Source organism: Anneissia japonica, unplaced genomic scaffold (genome assembly GCF_011630105.1).
Source record: "Anneissia japonica isolate Jap-2015-1 unplaced genomic scaffold, ASM1163010v1 scaffold2471_len1564793_cov202, whole genome shotgun sequence".
In the NCBI taxonomy this organism is placed as follows: Eukaryota; Metazoa; Echinodermata; class Crinoidea; order Comatulida; family Comatulidae; genus Anneissia; species Anneissia japonica.
This window is the reverse complement of record NW_022709610.1, coordinates 524,212-542,019: the sequence shown is the minus strand read 5'-3', so window position 1 is coordinate 542,019 and position 17,808 is coordinate 524,212. Positions and strand designations below refer to the sequence as shown.

Below are 17,808 nucleotides of genomic sequence, written 5' to 3'. Positions count from 1 at the left end.
AAAAGTCAGCAGTGATGTTGGTAATCTATGAGTGTGATATGTACCTAGATAAACCAAATATTTGCCATTGCTCCTTCAAATAAACACTCCACACACTCCCACCACCCCTACCACCCACACACACACACACACACACATACAAAAGAAATAGAATTGCCCATCTCAGGCCACCACATGACACCAACGCCCATAGGCTTCTTTTAAGTCCTTTGAGAACAAAACCTGACCAAGATAATTGTACACTACATACTCCAAGTATTGAAATGGCAAGCATTTCAATACTTGGAGTATGTATTATACTATCACATTTGTACACACACATACACTTTCAGTGATTAGAAAAGTTTATAGGAATGAAAAACAAATACATTATATTGAATAGATTGCGAGGGGTGTCTACTACAATTTTGCTTGTCAATGGTGCTGTGATGTTATTGGTAGTCATGCCTATGCAGGTAGGTTAACCGATATTTTTTTTTTTTTTTTGAGGTTGTTTTTGAATTTCTATCCTATTTTGAGAGACTTGAGCACTATGTGCTGGGGACGTAGTTATCATGATTGACTTATAAATTCCCAAATGACCTTCTTAGAGAGATATAGTTGCAATTATTTAAAATGAATACTGAATACATACAAAATGAACATTTATATATACCTATTGACAAAGTCATCAAAGAGTCTTCTAACAGGGAAGCCAGCCCTCCTGATTTTCACTGTCTCCAGCATTCCAGAGTACCGAAGTTGGTTTAGAGTTAAGGTTTTCTCAAACAAATTTGGAGCCTAGAGAATAAACAAGAACATTGAATATAAAACTACAGTAACTGTTATAGCTTAAAATCAATGGGTTTTTTCAAAACAAAGCCAAATTACATTTAATTACCTGAGGAAGAACTGATGCTACACTTGCATCACATTTCCAGTGTGTGTATAAACACAAGTGGAAATGACACTGCCTCATCCGTTGTTGGATCACTCTAAATAAGGCACCACACCAAATTATCTACCATGTGTTGCATACACAAATTCATTTACTAGTACAATATAAAAATTATATAAAATTATAGATAAATAAGTAACACCTAATAGCTTGCAGATTGATGACGCACACTAAAGCAAACCCTAATGGTGTTCTCTGTCAGTATCTATTCAGATTCAGAATTACTTCAACCTCTAACTCCTTTTCTGTTTCATTGCGTCATCTAGTCACTCATATAAATAATAATATAAATAAACATCACATCCTTTATTTCTTCTTACTTACTCACACTGTATTAAATAAAACCTAATCCAAATACTGTTTGTAACATACCTTTGATGAGTTTGGTTTAATACAACGAACAAAATAAGGGTTGCAAGCACTAAGTGTAGACATCAATGAATGAAGTGATTCTTGGAATTGAGAGCTAACCGTTGGTTTCTTTCTCATGTTTTTATTTACTCGTGGTTGGGATGATTCCTGTATATCCTCAAATAAATCATAAATGAAGTCAGATCTGAAAAAATATAGATATGTAAGAGGTAAAATTCAGAGATATTAGAAAAGAAGCTGTCAAAATGGTAACATGCTTCTACTTTTACCAAACTTTAAGATAATGATAATTATTAAATAGAGTACCATAAATATATTTCTACAGAAAACATGTATGTGTAAAGAGAAGCAATATTTTTTATATATATATTTTTGATGGTGGTGTCCTTCTGGTAGAGGTTGGGCAATACACTGGAAGACAGTCCCCTACTCTTCGTCCTTCCTTCTCTTCGTCCTTCCTACTCTTCGTCCTTCCTACTCTTCTTCCTTCCTACTCTTCTTCCTTCCTACTCTTCTTCCTTCCTACTCTCCTTCCTTCCTACTCTCCTTCCTTCCTACTCTCCTTCCTTCCTACTCTCCTTCCTTCCTACTCTCCTTCCTTCCTACTCTCCTTCCTTCCTACTCTCCTTCCTTCCTACTCTTCTTCCTTCCTACTCTTCTTCCTTCCTACTCTCCTTCCTTCCTCCTCTTATTCCTTCCTACTCTTCTTCCTTCCTACTCTTCTTCCTTCCCTCTCTTCTTCCTTCCTACTATTCTTCCGTACATGGGCCATCATACTGTACACATGACCAACGGCTTAAACATCTCATCTAAAAACATCTTATCTAAATCAATCAATTATTTAGTTAATCAATTGATTAGTCAGTTAATTACAGTAGAACCTCGATTTTACATACAGTACGGGGCCAGAGGGCGTACGTAAATCGGGGGATTCGTAAAATTGAGGTTGGGTTAAATTTGTGGTAACCTTTGACCTAATACGTATGTTATGAACGAACGATGTTACCTAGGCTAGACCTAGCCTCTAGGGCTACGAATAAACCATGTGTTTAGTGTTTTTATTGATCACTTTACGATGCCATAATAAAGTGTTCAAATAAAACCATGTGTCTAGTGTATGAATTCATCACTTTATATCTTTTATTTAACTAAAGAACATGAAAATATTGTAAGTTTACCTATACGACAAAGGCTATTCTAAACAACAGAGCTGTGGTGTTGTCTGGGCCTGCAGCCATGTGTGCTGCACTGGGTGAGCCTACCAATTAGGGTTCGTGTATGTGAAACAGCAACCATGTGCACTGCACTGGGCGAGCCAATCAATTAGTGTTCGTGTACAAAACTATGCCTACATAGCTTCGTGTAGAAAATTCGACCAGACAAGTTTTCCACACGAGAATAAGGAGGAAAGCAATTATTTTGACCACCATCGGTAATTGTTCATCTTACTTAGTTCACATGGTTTTAGATTACAACAACCCGGTATTAGACACAATCAATATTGCTGTTTAATGAAAATACGTTGCATTATGGTTTGTTTATTGTTATAGTTTATTGTTGTAGTCTTTTTAATTATGGTTGCTCTGAAAAGGGCTGTTTGTTATGAATATTTTCGGGGGTTTTGATGACTCCATCGTCGATAGGAGGCGTACATACAACCGAGGGTTTGTATAACTGGGGTACGTAAAAACGAGGTTCTACTGTACTTGAATAGTCCACAAATAATTCAATAAGGTACAAACCTGCTTTCTTTTATTGCTGTGAGCATTTCGTCTCTGAAAGTGTCACGGTTTTTCTCTAGGAAGCCTGTTGTCTCATAGAAAACATCACCTGCATAATGTTTGATCCCAAACCTAGAATCAGTCACTCGGGGCTTGATGTAGAAGGAATTTTTCTGCAGTGTCAAAATGAAAATCATTAAACTACTATATTACATGTTTATTAGCACTGGATGACTATAAGTTTTTGCCATTTTTTCACAAATATCTTCCAAGACATTTATGTTCATTAATCGCCCAAGGACTATTAACTGACCGGGTAAATATATTATTCTTTGAAGAGGCTATTTATTTTCACAAGTGGAAATGGTGTCCCAGTGTTCTCCCCAGCATCATGGGCAAGTGTCATGGTAAGTGTTAAGTCCACCATAGTTGGGACTGACACAAGGTATTTTTAATAATTAGAAGGCATTGAAATGTCCTAAATTGCACTTTAAGACTAAATATATTAAATAATTTAACTGTTCCCTGCAGTTAAAAAGCATCATGGAAGATGTTCCAAGCATCATGGCCAACTGTCAAGCATCATGGTACCATGATGCTTCAAGGGCCTGGGGAGAACACTGGTGTCCTGAACTCAAATGATAAATATGAACTTTTCAATTACCAACTTGTTAAATACCAGAAAACATACAGAACTTAAACCATACTCAACAAAAATATGGCAAATAAAAAATTGAACAAATATAAACTTATGATAAAAGAGTACAGTACTTGGGACATGTCAGTATAGTGTAAGTCATATTGTAAGCCTAGGCCTAGTCATAAATGTGCGTCATGCATTTTACTAAAACTAGGCAAAAAAAAATTCTTGTTTTGGCCACGTTTTGGGAAACTCCCAAAAAATGGGTAGGTGGTTAGGTAGGTAGGTGGGAAAAATTTTTTTTTTGTTAACCAATAATGTGTTTATGCCTAAAAAGTAAAAATACACAAAAATACAATAAAGACCATCTTCAAATCTATATTGAAAGCAAAACAATCACATAACACTGTCGCATCACCTACTGTCCAGCAAGATAGGCCTATTCCAGCCTTGTTAGCTCATTAAACAAATATTTTTTGTTGTAGTCCAAAAAAAAAAAAAAAACTAAATGCCGAACCTCAATTTCGTACATTTTGGGTCGGTCCGGCGTCGCCAACACAATATTTTTTTCTATTTGGAACTATTTTAACACAAATTACCATCAGAACCTCAACAACTCACATATACAATATACATTTGCTTTTGATCTAGAATCATGTTTGGCTTTAATTGTGTTCATCTATTGATGTTTGCCTTGTACGTTCTTGTCCAAAATGTGGATGAGCTCTTCAGATTCATAGGCTCAAGTTGTTTAGCCACTTTTTATTAAAAAATGTTTCTATGTTAATTCACTTTACAAATCGCATGTAATTCAGGACAATACTCTATGTGCTGTAAATAGACCAATATTATTATTATGATTATTATTTATAGTCTGTGAGGATGTGTGCAAGATATTTTACATAATCTAAATATTTTCAAGGATTCCTTACATCCACTTAAGCATATAATACAGTACTCTATTTGCAAGAACTCATTTGACTTATTTTCCCCAAATACATTTTTCTCACTCCAATTGATACTTACGGCATGGTTGCTATGAAGCTTGTCCAACATGGTTACATCAGTTCCTTTAGGAAAACGACTTTCTTCGTCAATCAACGATAACAAACCTAGTTTCTGTAAGTCAACATTATGTAAACATTTGAATGTTTCAATATTTGAAGGAAAGATCAAATTAAAATATTTTAATGAATACTTAAACCTTCAAGAATGCTTGGAGTGTTTAAAGTATTAAGTACTTACTTTAACAACAAGGTCTAAACAAGAAGTATTTTACAAAATTAAGTACCTGACTGTGAAATCAAATCTTTCTATATAAGCATGATACCAAACAGAGTGTTTGAAGAAGTAAATATTCAATTACACAAACAATAAGAATCAAACAAGAAGTGTTTTAAGGAACTCACCCTAACAATAAGATCTAAACATTCTCCATTATCTTGCCAATCAATGTCGACCCAATCAAGTCCCTCAGCATTGTACTCATGTTGCTCCAGTGAGAAAATGTGTTTGTTGAAATATTCCTGCAGTTTCTCATTTGCAAAGTTGATGTTGAATTGTTCAAAACGATTTACCTGCATGCACAAATATTGACAACTGTTTAGTTAACAATTAAAGTGGCAGTCACACAAGTTAAAGTAATAATGTCATCATGCATTAATTCCATTCCAGTTCAAATGTAAACACACTGAGTTATTTATCCTTTCTATGGCTAAGACTGTCTACCAACCTGTATTAGTGTAATAAATGTACTAACCACAAGAAAAAAAGATGTGGTGGCTCTTACAGCAGAGCTGACTTAAAAGAGCTCTCTTTGGACATGGGTCAATTATAGTGGACATAAAAATTACAAGAAAAACATTATGTAAGATCATAAGTTTTGAAGATGTCAAAAATTAATAATGCCTGTCAAACGAAAAATTCTTTTCTCTAAAATGAGGTATCAGTTTCACTGTGTGGTTAACTCCACAGAAAAATATCAAGCATATAAGAATATTAAAACATACATGAACTTTTTATGTTTGTTTAGCAGAAATGAAAATCAATGTTACAAAAAAACTTTGAATCATTAGTTTACCTCAAAATTCTCAAATCCAAAGATGTCAAGAACGCCAACTGAATGGAATGTTGATTTGGTCCTTATTCTAACGTTGATCCTACCAATTATCCAATTAAAACATCTGGCATACAGATTCATAGCGAGGGAATCTCGCGAGTCTCTGGCCTAAATAAAAACATAGCAGTGAAATAACAGCATTGTACAGATTCATTGCAAAGGAATCTTGGCTAAAAGTAAACAAGATAAACCATTAGATTCAAGGCAAGGAAATCGCACGAGTCCTTTGCCTAAATTTAAAAAATATAAAAGTGGAATAGTACATAATAATCGAAGATACTTATTCAATTTTCAGAAGAAAAGGGTGAAGAACAAGGCCAAGGTCATGAAAATTCAATATTTTATCCTTGAGCATAAAGGAAAATAATGGAACCACCCCTCGTATTCGGGCAGTGCTCAAGAAAACAATAAAAACAATGGGTTATTCCATTATTTTCTTGAGGGTATGCTGCACACTCAAGAAAATAATGTGACTGAATATGATGGGGTGATTCTCTTATTTACTTGAGGGTATGCTGCAGTTTCGCCCATCATACACGGCCTGTGTATTGTTGGTACTGTCACATGGTACTATAATCAGGCGCAGGACAGAGGTATGCACTCTATGGAGTGACTGCTCTAGCTACCATTGTTGTCATTGATACCACCACCACCATCATTATTTCAAATGAGAAAATGCAAATTGTAAGTGTAGTTAACTTCCTAACATGACTCATAACATTTAATAGATGAATTAAAACATGTTGAGTAGTAGTACTGGTATGGCCATTTATACTGCGCCTTTTCATTGAGGTTATAAAGTGTACGCCAAATCTCCTAGTTCAGGGAAAAACTCACATCAGCATGTGATACAGCATTAAACTGCAATCACAAGTGGAATACATTACACTGAAAATGAGGTACAATGATACTTTGATTTAAAAATGAGCACATAACACCATTATTGTGGTAAAGCTGTGAAACAGCATTCTTTCTTTTAGTACCTTAATGCACATTTGCTTTACTCATGACATCACTCATTATATTGAAGTTGCTATAGTGATGTGAACAAAACTAACCTGATGTTCATCAAGTGGCGTACTAATTAGCTCTCCTCGCAGTAAACGGGTTTTCTCAGTCAGAGCATTAGCCAATTGGTATTCATCTACACTCAGCAAGTCTGCAGCTTGCTTAAGCACTATGAAAAAAAACAAAAAACAGAACGTGTTTATTTTTATTAAATATAAATACTTTTCATAAAATTATCAGGAATTATATAAACAATATAATAACAATAACAATATTATAAATGTTTATGTTCACCATTTCTAATGAGTTCGTAGTTAATTGAGGAAATATAATTGGAACTAGATAAGAAAGTATAATACATCAGGAATCCCGATGATGACATAATTAATGTTGAAATATTGAATCCCAACACGATGGCGTGTATTTCAATACTTGGAGTATGTATTATACTTTCTTATCTGAGATTAATCAGTGGACCTTTCGATAATTGGAACTGACTTCCTTGTTTGAAGGTCCAAAAGCATGCTGGTTATTGAGTGTGTTTTTACATATTCTATCCAACATCTTGGGTGGCCCCAAGCCACTTTAGCATGTAATATAATCTAAAAATGTGTTATGTAATTGATAATACACATATCATAAATTTGATCATGCTTAAAAAACTCCATAGCTTTATAATATCAGCTTGCTGCCAGTAATTCGTAGACATCTCAAGAATCTGCACAATTTAGAAAGTTGACTTATTGATGTTGATCGTCATAGCAACACACATTCTTAAGCTTCCGATTAGTAGTCTTGGTCAATAGTGTTAATTTTATCATCAAACATTTGGATATTTGACAAACAAAACCATGAACTGATTATAAATATAACACAAAAGTAACATACATTATTCAGATAAAACCAACAATATAATTTGTTCATTTGTTTAAAGTCTTTGATAAGCTAAAAAGAGTAACATTTTGGGATTTAATTAGTTTGTATACAGAAGTATATTTTTAGTTTTTAATTCTTAATTAGAATAAAATAAGTGTTTTTGACAAATAACAGCTGCTTTTTTTCAAGTAGGTTACTCTGTGTTTAAATCAAATTTTTGGATTTCTTTCCAGGTTTCATCTTAGTTTCCAGTATATCATAAAAAATGAAAACTATTTTTTTCTTCACATTTCTGCATTTAAATTTTAAAGTTTATCACTTCAAAAAGCCAGATTCTCTTACAACCTCTTTTGTTTCCGCATTCACTGCCAGTCAATTTGAAGACATTATTATTCACCTGTAATGATTTACGTTTAGAGGAGGGTGTAGGGTTACTGACACAGATGCTAATGTTTACCTGACATAGATGCGACTTGTGCTCCGCCAGCTGTGATAAAATCTAGATTTCCAATATGCAAGATGGCTGCTAGTACATCATACACGTCTGAAACCTGCTCTTCATTCAGTTTCATATCTCTCAGAGCTTCCTAAAAATAGATCAACATTTTGTTACAATACTTCACACTTTGACAGTTCAATTTTTTTTTAAATTGATTTATTTGGCATTCATAAAACAATTTAATTCAATATAACATTCCATTAGATTTGAAGTGGTTTGGGGGGGGGGTATAACATTCCATTAGATTTGATGTGGTTTGGGGGGGGGGGGGATAACATAAATATGCTTGTCAGGCTGTTCCACATTCTTTCATAAAAGTAAAGTTAAGTAGAATTCTTATGGAAATGGGAAAGGAATACAATAGCATAAGGCAGGTTTATCTAGGTTTCTTCATATTCAGAAAATAGATTGGAATAAAGACACAAATTATAATTATATATTTATTTGATTTAATTTAATTTATTCAATTTCGGGAAAAAAAGACATTAAAATACACATAAACAAGAAATGGACATAAAAAGAATATGAATGCCAAGGATTGTCAAAAGTGAAATAAATCATTGTTAAAGACTCTCCATTAACAGAAATAATAAATAATCTAAATGCAATAGATTAAAAATTTATTCATTTATTCATTAGTCATTAAACATAATCTGAATTCTTTTTGTAGAAAATTATTTTTTAAGGTTTTGTTTTTACTTTCTATATAATTTATACAGTTGCTTATTATAAGTCATCATCTAAACAGAAACCACTGCAGTGGAAATGCTCGGTTTCCATAAAATAGCTCACCCTATCGGCGCCAATCGCTGACAGTTGTTGGGAAGTTTGAACTTCGCTCAACTTTACAGATTGCAAATTGAGAGAGCAACTTAGCTCAGTCGGCTAATCTGGTGGTAGCTACTGTGTGCGCGCTGAACCGTGGAGATCTCTAGGTCCCTGGTTCAATTCCCATTGCTGCCTCTCCTTGTGTTTCAGCTGGAGGGCTGAAATACAAGTTACAATAGTGCACCGTCTTTTGGATGAGACATTTAAGCTGTTGGTCCCATGTGCATTTATGGCCCATGTGCACGTGAAGGAACGCAGTACAATCTTCGAAAAAGAGTAGGGGATTGTCTCCCAGTGTACTGCCCAATCCCCACCAGAAGGTCCCCACTGGAAATATGTCTTCTATGGGCTATTGGGGTTTACAACAAATAAATCCAATACAATCAATCACATTGCAAACGAATCAGGGTGCCTTCCCGATTGTGTCAGGGCAGCTAGCTATACAGACTGATTTGCAGTGCAATCGGCAAAGTTGAACCAGGTTCAACCTTCCTGACAATTGTCGACGACTGTTGCTGATGTGCGAGTGATTCTATGGAAACCAAGCTTTATTAACTTCTTCACTACTTAAACCTTGTAATGAGACTGATACAAGCAGCACATTAATTATATATATTGAAGGCCCTGAATATCAGCTGACCTAGGATAAGCTGGAAGGATCACACAATAAATATAGTAAAAATCAAACTAAACATGAGCTTACAAGGAGAGTATTCACGAATTTGGAAGGGAGTGTTCTTCAGGGACAGGGTTGCCTTATATGGGACAAGAAGAAATTTTTATACATTTTTTCCATTTGGTTAAGTGCAGTATGTCATTGTTTTTATCTTAACATTTTAAGCTTGTACTTATGCTTTCCTTTGCCATCATAAGTCTACATACGATTGATTCGCTTATTTATTTTTCAAAAGTTTTTCATGTCTAAAACCACAGATATGGAAAGCAAAACAGTATGATACAGTAGTTTCTGATGGCTTACAGCACTTTTACTAATGGAGTAGTTGAATTATAAAGTGCTTTTTTTACATGCATCACGCATGAAACTTGAGGATTGTGACTCTTAAATGAGTGTCCTGTTGCCCTCGTCAGTTTCACGTTGCTCATCACCTCTAACATCTTATTTACAACGTGTGTGCCAATGAGATCCGTTCTTTTGCGTTCTACCTGCCGCTAATCCTCGTCTGTAATTTTATGACTTTAATGGCTGCTTAGAGAATTCTAAATCCAAATGCACTTCTTGTGTTGTGTATTGCTTTGGATATATTTTGGTTCAGTCCATCAATCAGAATATGTTGATCAGACATGCTGGTATTTAACCGATTCTCAGATATCTTGTATGCAACTAACAGTGCCTTTAAGTTCTATTATCAAAATGATATATTCATTTTTGTTATTCTACCAATTTATAAAGAATGGTAACAACTTACATTAACATTAGTAAATATTTCGTGGTCATTCAGACTAGGATCAGCTATGCATCCACTCTGGTTGATGTACTTGTAACTTTCTGGAGCGCCTAAGCCAAGTTTTTCTGAAACCGACAAAATATCATTGTTATATTATACGATTTCCTCTTCATTTTCCAAAATAAAATTTCGTTCCATTTGAGAAAAATTTTGCATTACATGCCAGAGTGAAAAAAGTACAAATATAGAAGAAACCATCAATATTATTATTACCATTACACAATTATTGCAGAATATAATCATAATTTTAAGTATGCATATACCAATTAACATTAACACATTGATTCAAATCTATCAACATTATCATATCAAAGTTTCTATCATCAACACTGTAGTTTTTTGTTTATACACAAAAGTTATTTTTTTGCCAAATTACGTTTCATTTCTTCTGGAGCTCCTAACATTAATGCATAGAAGATGTGGTAATTCCGTTCTCCTGGATTCTGACCGACAACTCGATTCTAAAGAAATAAAAACAATTTCAATGAAAAATTTAAACATCAGTTTTGCAGAATGAATTTTATATCTTCTTGGTTATCATAATTAAGTATCTATGCAAAAATCTTATATTTATGAATTTATATAATTGGTATGGAAAAAACACAAAATAAGAAATTTAAATATTGAATTTATTTTCATTAATTTAATTTTTATTTATTATCCCAACAGAAAACATAAAATTTGTCACTTACTGGTGGGAAAACAAACAACAAATGGATACATTGTAAACATGAAGAATACCAATACAAAAATACAAACTAATAATAATAGTACTATAGTATTAATAGTAATAATAATATGTAATATGTACAGTTATTACATGGACGGTATATCATAAACAATATTTAACTGTACTAGTAGTAGTACTCTAGTAGAAATTATTATTTACAATAAATGTCAATAAAAGAATAAAAATCAGATAAACGAAGGCTAATAATAAAAACCCACATAGAAATAAAGACAAAATATATAACTAATATGAAGAAACTGATATTTCCAGTTGTGAGGTCAAGAATTTGGGTCAGTGCTGAGTGTCATGTGACATATAATATAACCAATCAAACTGACTATAAAATCAGATGCAGAAAATGTATTTATTATTAATATGATATATAGTATTCACTGAATGAAAATAAGTTGTGAGATTAGCTGGATAGAAAAGACCAAATTAAAAATTTATTTTGTACTTATATCTGATGTGTATTTTTAATAATCACTCTCAGAAATGAATTTCTTTAATTGTTTTGCATATTGGCAGCTATATAGTGGTCAGTAAGTCACTTGCTTAAATCTGAGACAATTACTGTATATTGTCTCAGATTTAAATAAACCAAATCTTAAAGATATACAGTAAAATAGAAGCACACTGGTACATCTAGTCTGTTGCATATAAATTTATAAATTGGCAAGTTTAGTGTTAATCACAATTCATACATTAATCATTTTTATAAACTTCAATAAAATAAAACATCCGAAAGAATCTCATAAATTTAAATGAAAGTGAAGCAATTAGAAGAGTTGAGCATTTACTGACAAATTACTTGATATGCACGTATTGTGAACATATCCACAACTACCTGTACAACAATAGCTGAATCTACATGTGCTTTGTTGTTGTTGATGACTCATACTCTATATAGTGCTTTGAATGCATAATTGCGGCTTTTTCCCAAAGAAAATTTGGTCTGTTATATTGATTATATTTGAAAAATAACATAACAAAGGAGATAAGATTTGCTTGATGGACAAACAGAGGGTAGTTTAGCCGTGTTTTAAATAAAGCTTATTATTATAGCATGCAATTTTCATAATAAATATAAACGTTCAATAAATTAAAGACTTCGTATAGATTGAAACAAAAAACAAATGCATATATATGTATCTTATAGCGATAAAGGATTTTTAACATTAAACAATGTAATTCTTACCTTTTCTAGTAAGACTGGTTTATGGGGAAAAAAAGGCCAAGTTAAGGAAAATGCAACATTGGAACAAATTTCTCCCACTTTTATGAAAGTTCAAATACAGTTAGCAAGTAGCTTCTTATAAATTACAAAATTTATACCCTAACACATCTGTTTTCAACAATGAAACCGATTTTGAAAAACATGATGAAACTGACAATGATAAAAAGAATGATAGTGATGATGATGATGATGATGATGATTATGACCATGGTTCATAACAATGAAACAGTAATATTGAAAGTCAGGCAATATAGCAACTATCATTATCAATGTTGTCTATGTCACAATCCTAGTAAAATAGGAGGTCTGAAAACTAAAAAAAATATTTAACATGAATTAATAAAAATGAATGTCTTCTTCAAGTAACTGCTGTATATTCAATGTGTACTCCTCTGCGAGCATTGAACTCGAATACAAATCCTGACTTGTATGAAAAATACATTATTATAATTTTAATGTAAACTGCAGATCATGTTTCTAAATAATCTGAATGACATATTGTCCACAAATTGACCTAGCATATTACTGGACTTTGCATCAGTGAATAATAATCATACTTAGCCTTTAGCTAGCTAGAAGCCCCATAGCTAAACCCTTAAACAGTTTATAGCTACCAATAATAGTTAAACTCATATTAGTATAAACCTAAGTAACATATTACCAAATCCCTGCATTATAGATATAGCCTCTTGCATAAAAGATACGGTTCCATTATTTCAATGAAAAACATATTTTGATATACAGTATATGCATAAATACAACTATGAACCTACAAATGTATTGGTTGATTTTAGTAATCTACAAAGGGAGGAACGTCATTTCATGTAACTGCTGTTCATAGTAGGATTAGATGCATTTCAGTGTGTTTTTCTATATTCATTTTCCATATTAATTTAAACAGCTCCTTGCATCCTTTAGCTAAGTTTAACACCTGTTCATTTTCCACCTGCACAAGCAATACGCAAAACAAAATTTTGCAAACATAAAAAGACATTTATTTGACATGTTCTAGGAAGAATGAGTATATATTTGTTGTAACTATATTTTATTTCATTAATGCAAACTTCCTCATAAAAAGACCATTTTGACTTTATGTTTATAAATTACAGTCTATTCCTCTTGCTGTTAAAATCTTAGATAACATATCTTTCATTTTCACTTATAATTGTTATTACAGTAAACAAAATTCAATAGAAACAAAACTCAAGTACTACTTTCAAATTTATTAATTTTTGTTTAATTATTCTTTCTAGTTATAGAAAATACTCTAAAAAAAAAAAATCACTTTCAATTTTGCTTATTCATAAAAGAGTAACTGCAATTCTAGAAAATGAACAATGTACAGGTTTGGCTACAGTATGTTTGTTAGCAATATTTGCTGCCATTTTAAATTCAAGTTGGTTTGTTAACTAAAAAAAAATATCTTGTGTCTTTCTACACACGGTTAAGTTTAAGGAGGAAAATATATATAAAAAAATGTTTAATGTCAACTTTGTACCTTGTACAATAGCTTAGCTAAGTAACAGTTAAGTCTAAGTTACTAGATATAATTAATACTGTATTATTGTACAGTATATGGCCAGTTAACAGAGTGTTAATGGATATTTGAAATCTGGAAAATACCCTGTTTTCTCTACATCTCATGTCCTTTGGATGGAACATTAATCCATTGAAACAAGTGAGCAAAAAAATATTTGAATAAATTATGAACTGTTTACCAGTTAAGTACAAAAATATTTGAAAAAATTAGGGAACTGTTTACTGGTTAAGTACTGACCACGTTACAAACTGCACTTTGGCTGCAGCTACCTAGGGATCTTATATTACAAATAAATAAATTTGAATATTCTTAGTGATTCTGACAAACACCATATCGTATACAATACATTTTTAATTTAAATGTTTACATTTTATTAAATATATTAATTGTGTAAATAATTTTAGAATATAATTGTTATAGGTTGGGTAGGACCAAATGTGTAGCAACCACTAAACAGACACAGGATCATCATATTGTATACTCAGCTTTTTAAAAACTAAGCCTATTATTATTTACCTCTATAATATTGGTGATGATTATTGGAAATGATGGTTGAGGTATTCAGAGTGGGCTGACAATAAATGGATATTAAATAGAACAACCTTGAACAAGTGTGCCTTCAAAAGAATACCATGCTGAACCTTGGACAATTGTTCTGAACAAACTGATGACAATTAATATTGAACTACAATCTGTCATTTTATGAACCTCTTTTTATTGGAGATTTTTCATGGTATGTATGAATTCTTTAGGTGTTTTCAATTTGACACTAATATTTATGTCCCTGCCAATGGAAATCCTATATAAATATTTTTGCTATGATTTTAAAAACGCCTGTTACTGTAGTTTATTAGCTAAGGGTGAGATTAACTCTTAATTTATGCAGTACTAAACACCTTTTTAAACTATGGAAACTAAAAATGGTAGATTTAATAATGTTATTACATTTTTAGTTTCCACGGTTTAAAAAGGTATTTACAATGCTGTACTAAACACACTTTGAAAAAATGGAAACTAAAAATGTAATAATAAAACTTACAGCATAATTGAACTTAGAGACCTGTACCGAGGATCACATATGGGTCACGATCTCCCTAAGTTCTATCATTTCAAAATAGGATATGAACTTTAATAAATTATTAATGGTGATGACTAACACAGTCACTGATAAGCATAACTCAAGGATCTTGCCTTGTGAATTAATCAAGTTTAATTAAAGATACACAATTACAAGCAACTACAGTAATATCAGACAATAAAGCATTATCACTGGAAAGGGTCATCACTATGGTGAACACTGTCTTGGTGATTATTGAAGATGAATATGATACCAGCTTAGGTTACTGATTATTTTTTAGTACAAGACAACAACAGTATATATAGCATGTCAATATTAGTATGGCAGTAGTAGTATGTATGAATACACAATATTTTCTTGCAACTTGAATCTGCTTCTTAAGCCTAATAAAGAGAGTTTATAGATCAATTGCATCTTGTAAATGGCAATTCACTTGTACCGTACTCGCTTGAATAAGCGCCCCGTTTGAATAACTGCCCCTCCTAACGTGAAAATTTCCTTAAGCACCTTGTTTGAATTAGCACCCCTTTCTAATTTAAATAAGCACCCCTTCATAAGATTTCTTTTTAGCAAGTCAATAATCCAATCAATCCTGGGATTGTGGTTGTTGGCATGATTTGAGCTATAGAGTGGAAACACATTCTTCTTCAGTCAATATCAAAATAAGGATATTTCTCTTGGACAGATGAGAGCTCCGATCCCTGGACAGACAGTATATTTCCAACTTTAATCTTTTTAGATATTTGTCTATGTCTAGTCCTACTCCTCTTTTTCTTTTTTCGACCTTAAGCACATTCTCATCTGAGTTTTCAAGAAAAATACAATGATCCTGCCATCCTGCTAATCTCAATCGGCCGATGGCCAACAAGCTAACCAATACCCACCACTAATTGCATCTGCTATTTTGCTGTTATGTAAATATTCACGCATTTTTGTTATGAGCCATGTTCTCTGGACGATTATCTTTTCTAACCACCATTCGTAATGTCCTTATACTGTATAATTTTTTTCCATTCAAAAAGTGCCTCTTGAATTTTTAATTATTAAAATAATTTCCCATAAGAACCCCTCGATTTTTATCTACTTCCATAAGCGCCCCCTCAATTTCCTCTCTGTTTTCATAAGCGCCCCGTTTGAATAAGCGCCCCTCAGAAAGTGAAAAAAATATTTTAAGCGTCCGGGCGCTTATTCGCGCGAGTACGGTAGTTAGATGAGATTAAAATAAACAGAAAAGATGAAACTATATAGTCATAACTGTTCACAAAATCGAAATTTTTCAATATTCTGATTGATTGCACTCATCATGATCTTCAATGCAAACATCACATGAGTACATATAAAAGTAAAAGAAAAAGTAGGCCTATATCTTTAAAAAACATAATTTTTTGAGGATTCACTTGCATCAATTACTGTAATCAATTTTGTTTGCTGTTATAGGTTTGATGATGAATACCTTTGTATGTATGTAGTCAAGTACCATATGTATTCTATTTCTGGGAAACTTCTAAATCTCTAAACCAGTTGGTGGGGTGTCATCAAAATTCAGTAAAGCCACTGGAATCACGGGTCTTGGGTTCGAATCCCAATGGAGACAATAAGCTTTAAAAAACCTGTCTTGAAAACCAAAAGCAAAATAGAAAAGAATTTAGGGTTATATTTTTAGTGAATAATAATGATTGGTTTCAATGATAAGCAGATAATCACTTGTTATTAGTCATCACTGTACTAGCTTCACACAGCTCATTGCTCCTATCTTAGTCATCTCTCACTTGTACTTATCTGATTTCAAAGAAATAATGAGATGCAACAAGTCAATCTCATTAAATTACATTAATCTCTACACAACTGTTATGCTGATGTTTTCATGAATATAATTTTCCAAATAAGACATCTGCTGCTAAATCTGTAAACAACTGAATTTAAACTCACAACATTTATTTTTGGATTTTTTACTTTAGTAGTCACCTATAATTTATAAATATTGGAAGCAAAAAAATGGCCTAACAGTTCTCACCAATACATGCCTCTGATTTTGAACTTTTAGATCTCGTGCATACACATTGCTAACATAGACTGATGGCTAACACACCATGTCCTACTCTACCATCCCATGAGATAAAAATTTGACTTTACATTAAATTTGTGTGAAGCTATTTGTAGAATTGATTTTATCGTTACTTTATATTTACATATCTGGTTCTCATTGTTTAGAAATTTTTCATAAATATTGTGAATGATATAGCCTACATTATTTTGTATGTGCTGATTGGAATAATGTTTATTAGCTGGAACTTTCACTTCTCATTCATTGGCTGTTAGTTGAAGATATGGAATGATGCCAAAAATGAAAATATTGCCTGGTTTGGTGAACCTCAAATTTCTAGTTAAAAGTTAGGTTAGAAGCAAAATATGACCTGTACTTTACTCTACTGTACTATGGAGAGCCTGCTTGACACATCTCATGTTTTTTACTTTGGTCTGAGAACTTGTTTGACTTGTATTTCCTCATATTAAAAATAAAAGTGATACTAAACAAAATAAATAAATCAATAAAGATATGAATCACACTAAAGTACACCATGAACAGAGCAAATTTTTGTGTACTTTACAAAAATCAATGACTAACAGAAGATAATTTCTGCATACTGTATGTGTTTTAACCGTCAAATAACAAAAAGTATAACTTTAAACAGTGGTGTTTCATTTTTTTTTTATCCAAATAGAAAAAAATTAATTAGTTCACTTGCAGCACATTTT

The 17,808-nt window shown here is 32.4% G+C and overlaps 1 protein-coding gene across 10 annotated transcripts in view; it reads right to left on the bottom strand.

Annotated features, from left to right (window-relative positions):
* Nucleotides 1-17,808, bottom strand: part of LOC117106798 (unconventional myosin-X-like) — a 101,685-nt gene that overhangs the window by 46,813 nt on the left and 37,064 nt on the right. For all 10 annotated transcript variants that reach the window (XM_033248240.1, XM_033248244.1, XM_033248247.1 and 7 more), the window contains 11 exons: nt 12,395-12,408; nt 10,843-10,927; nt 10,428-10,531; nt 8,131-8,260; nt 6,848-6,966; nt 5,751-5,897; nt 5,080-5,247; nt 4,697-4,789; nt 3,052-3,203; nt 1,310-1,493; nt 656-780 (listed from right to left, as the gene is read on the bottom strand). In XM_033248240.1, the coding sequence (XP_033104131.1) occupies nt 656-780; nt 1,310-1,493; nt 3,052-3,203; nt 4,697-4,789; nt 5,080-5,247; nt 5,751-5,897; nt 6,848-6,966; nt 8,131-8,260; nt 10,428-10,531; nt 10,843-10,927; nt 12,395-12,408 (1,321 nt within the window). The remainder of the gene's footprint in view (nt 1-655; nt 781-1,309; nt 1,494-3,051; nt 3,204-4,696; nt 4,790-5,079; nt 5,248-5,750; nt 5,898-6,847; nt 6,967-8,130; nt 8,261-10,427; nt 10,532-10,842; nt 10,928-12,394; nt 12,409-17,808) is intronic.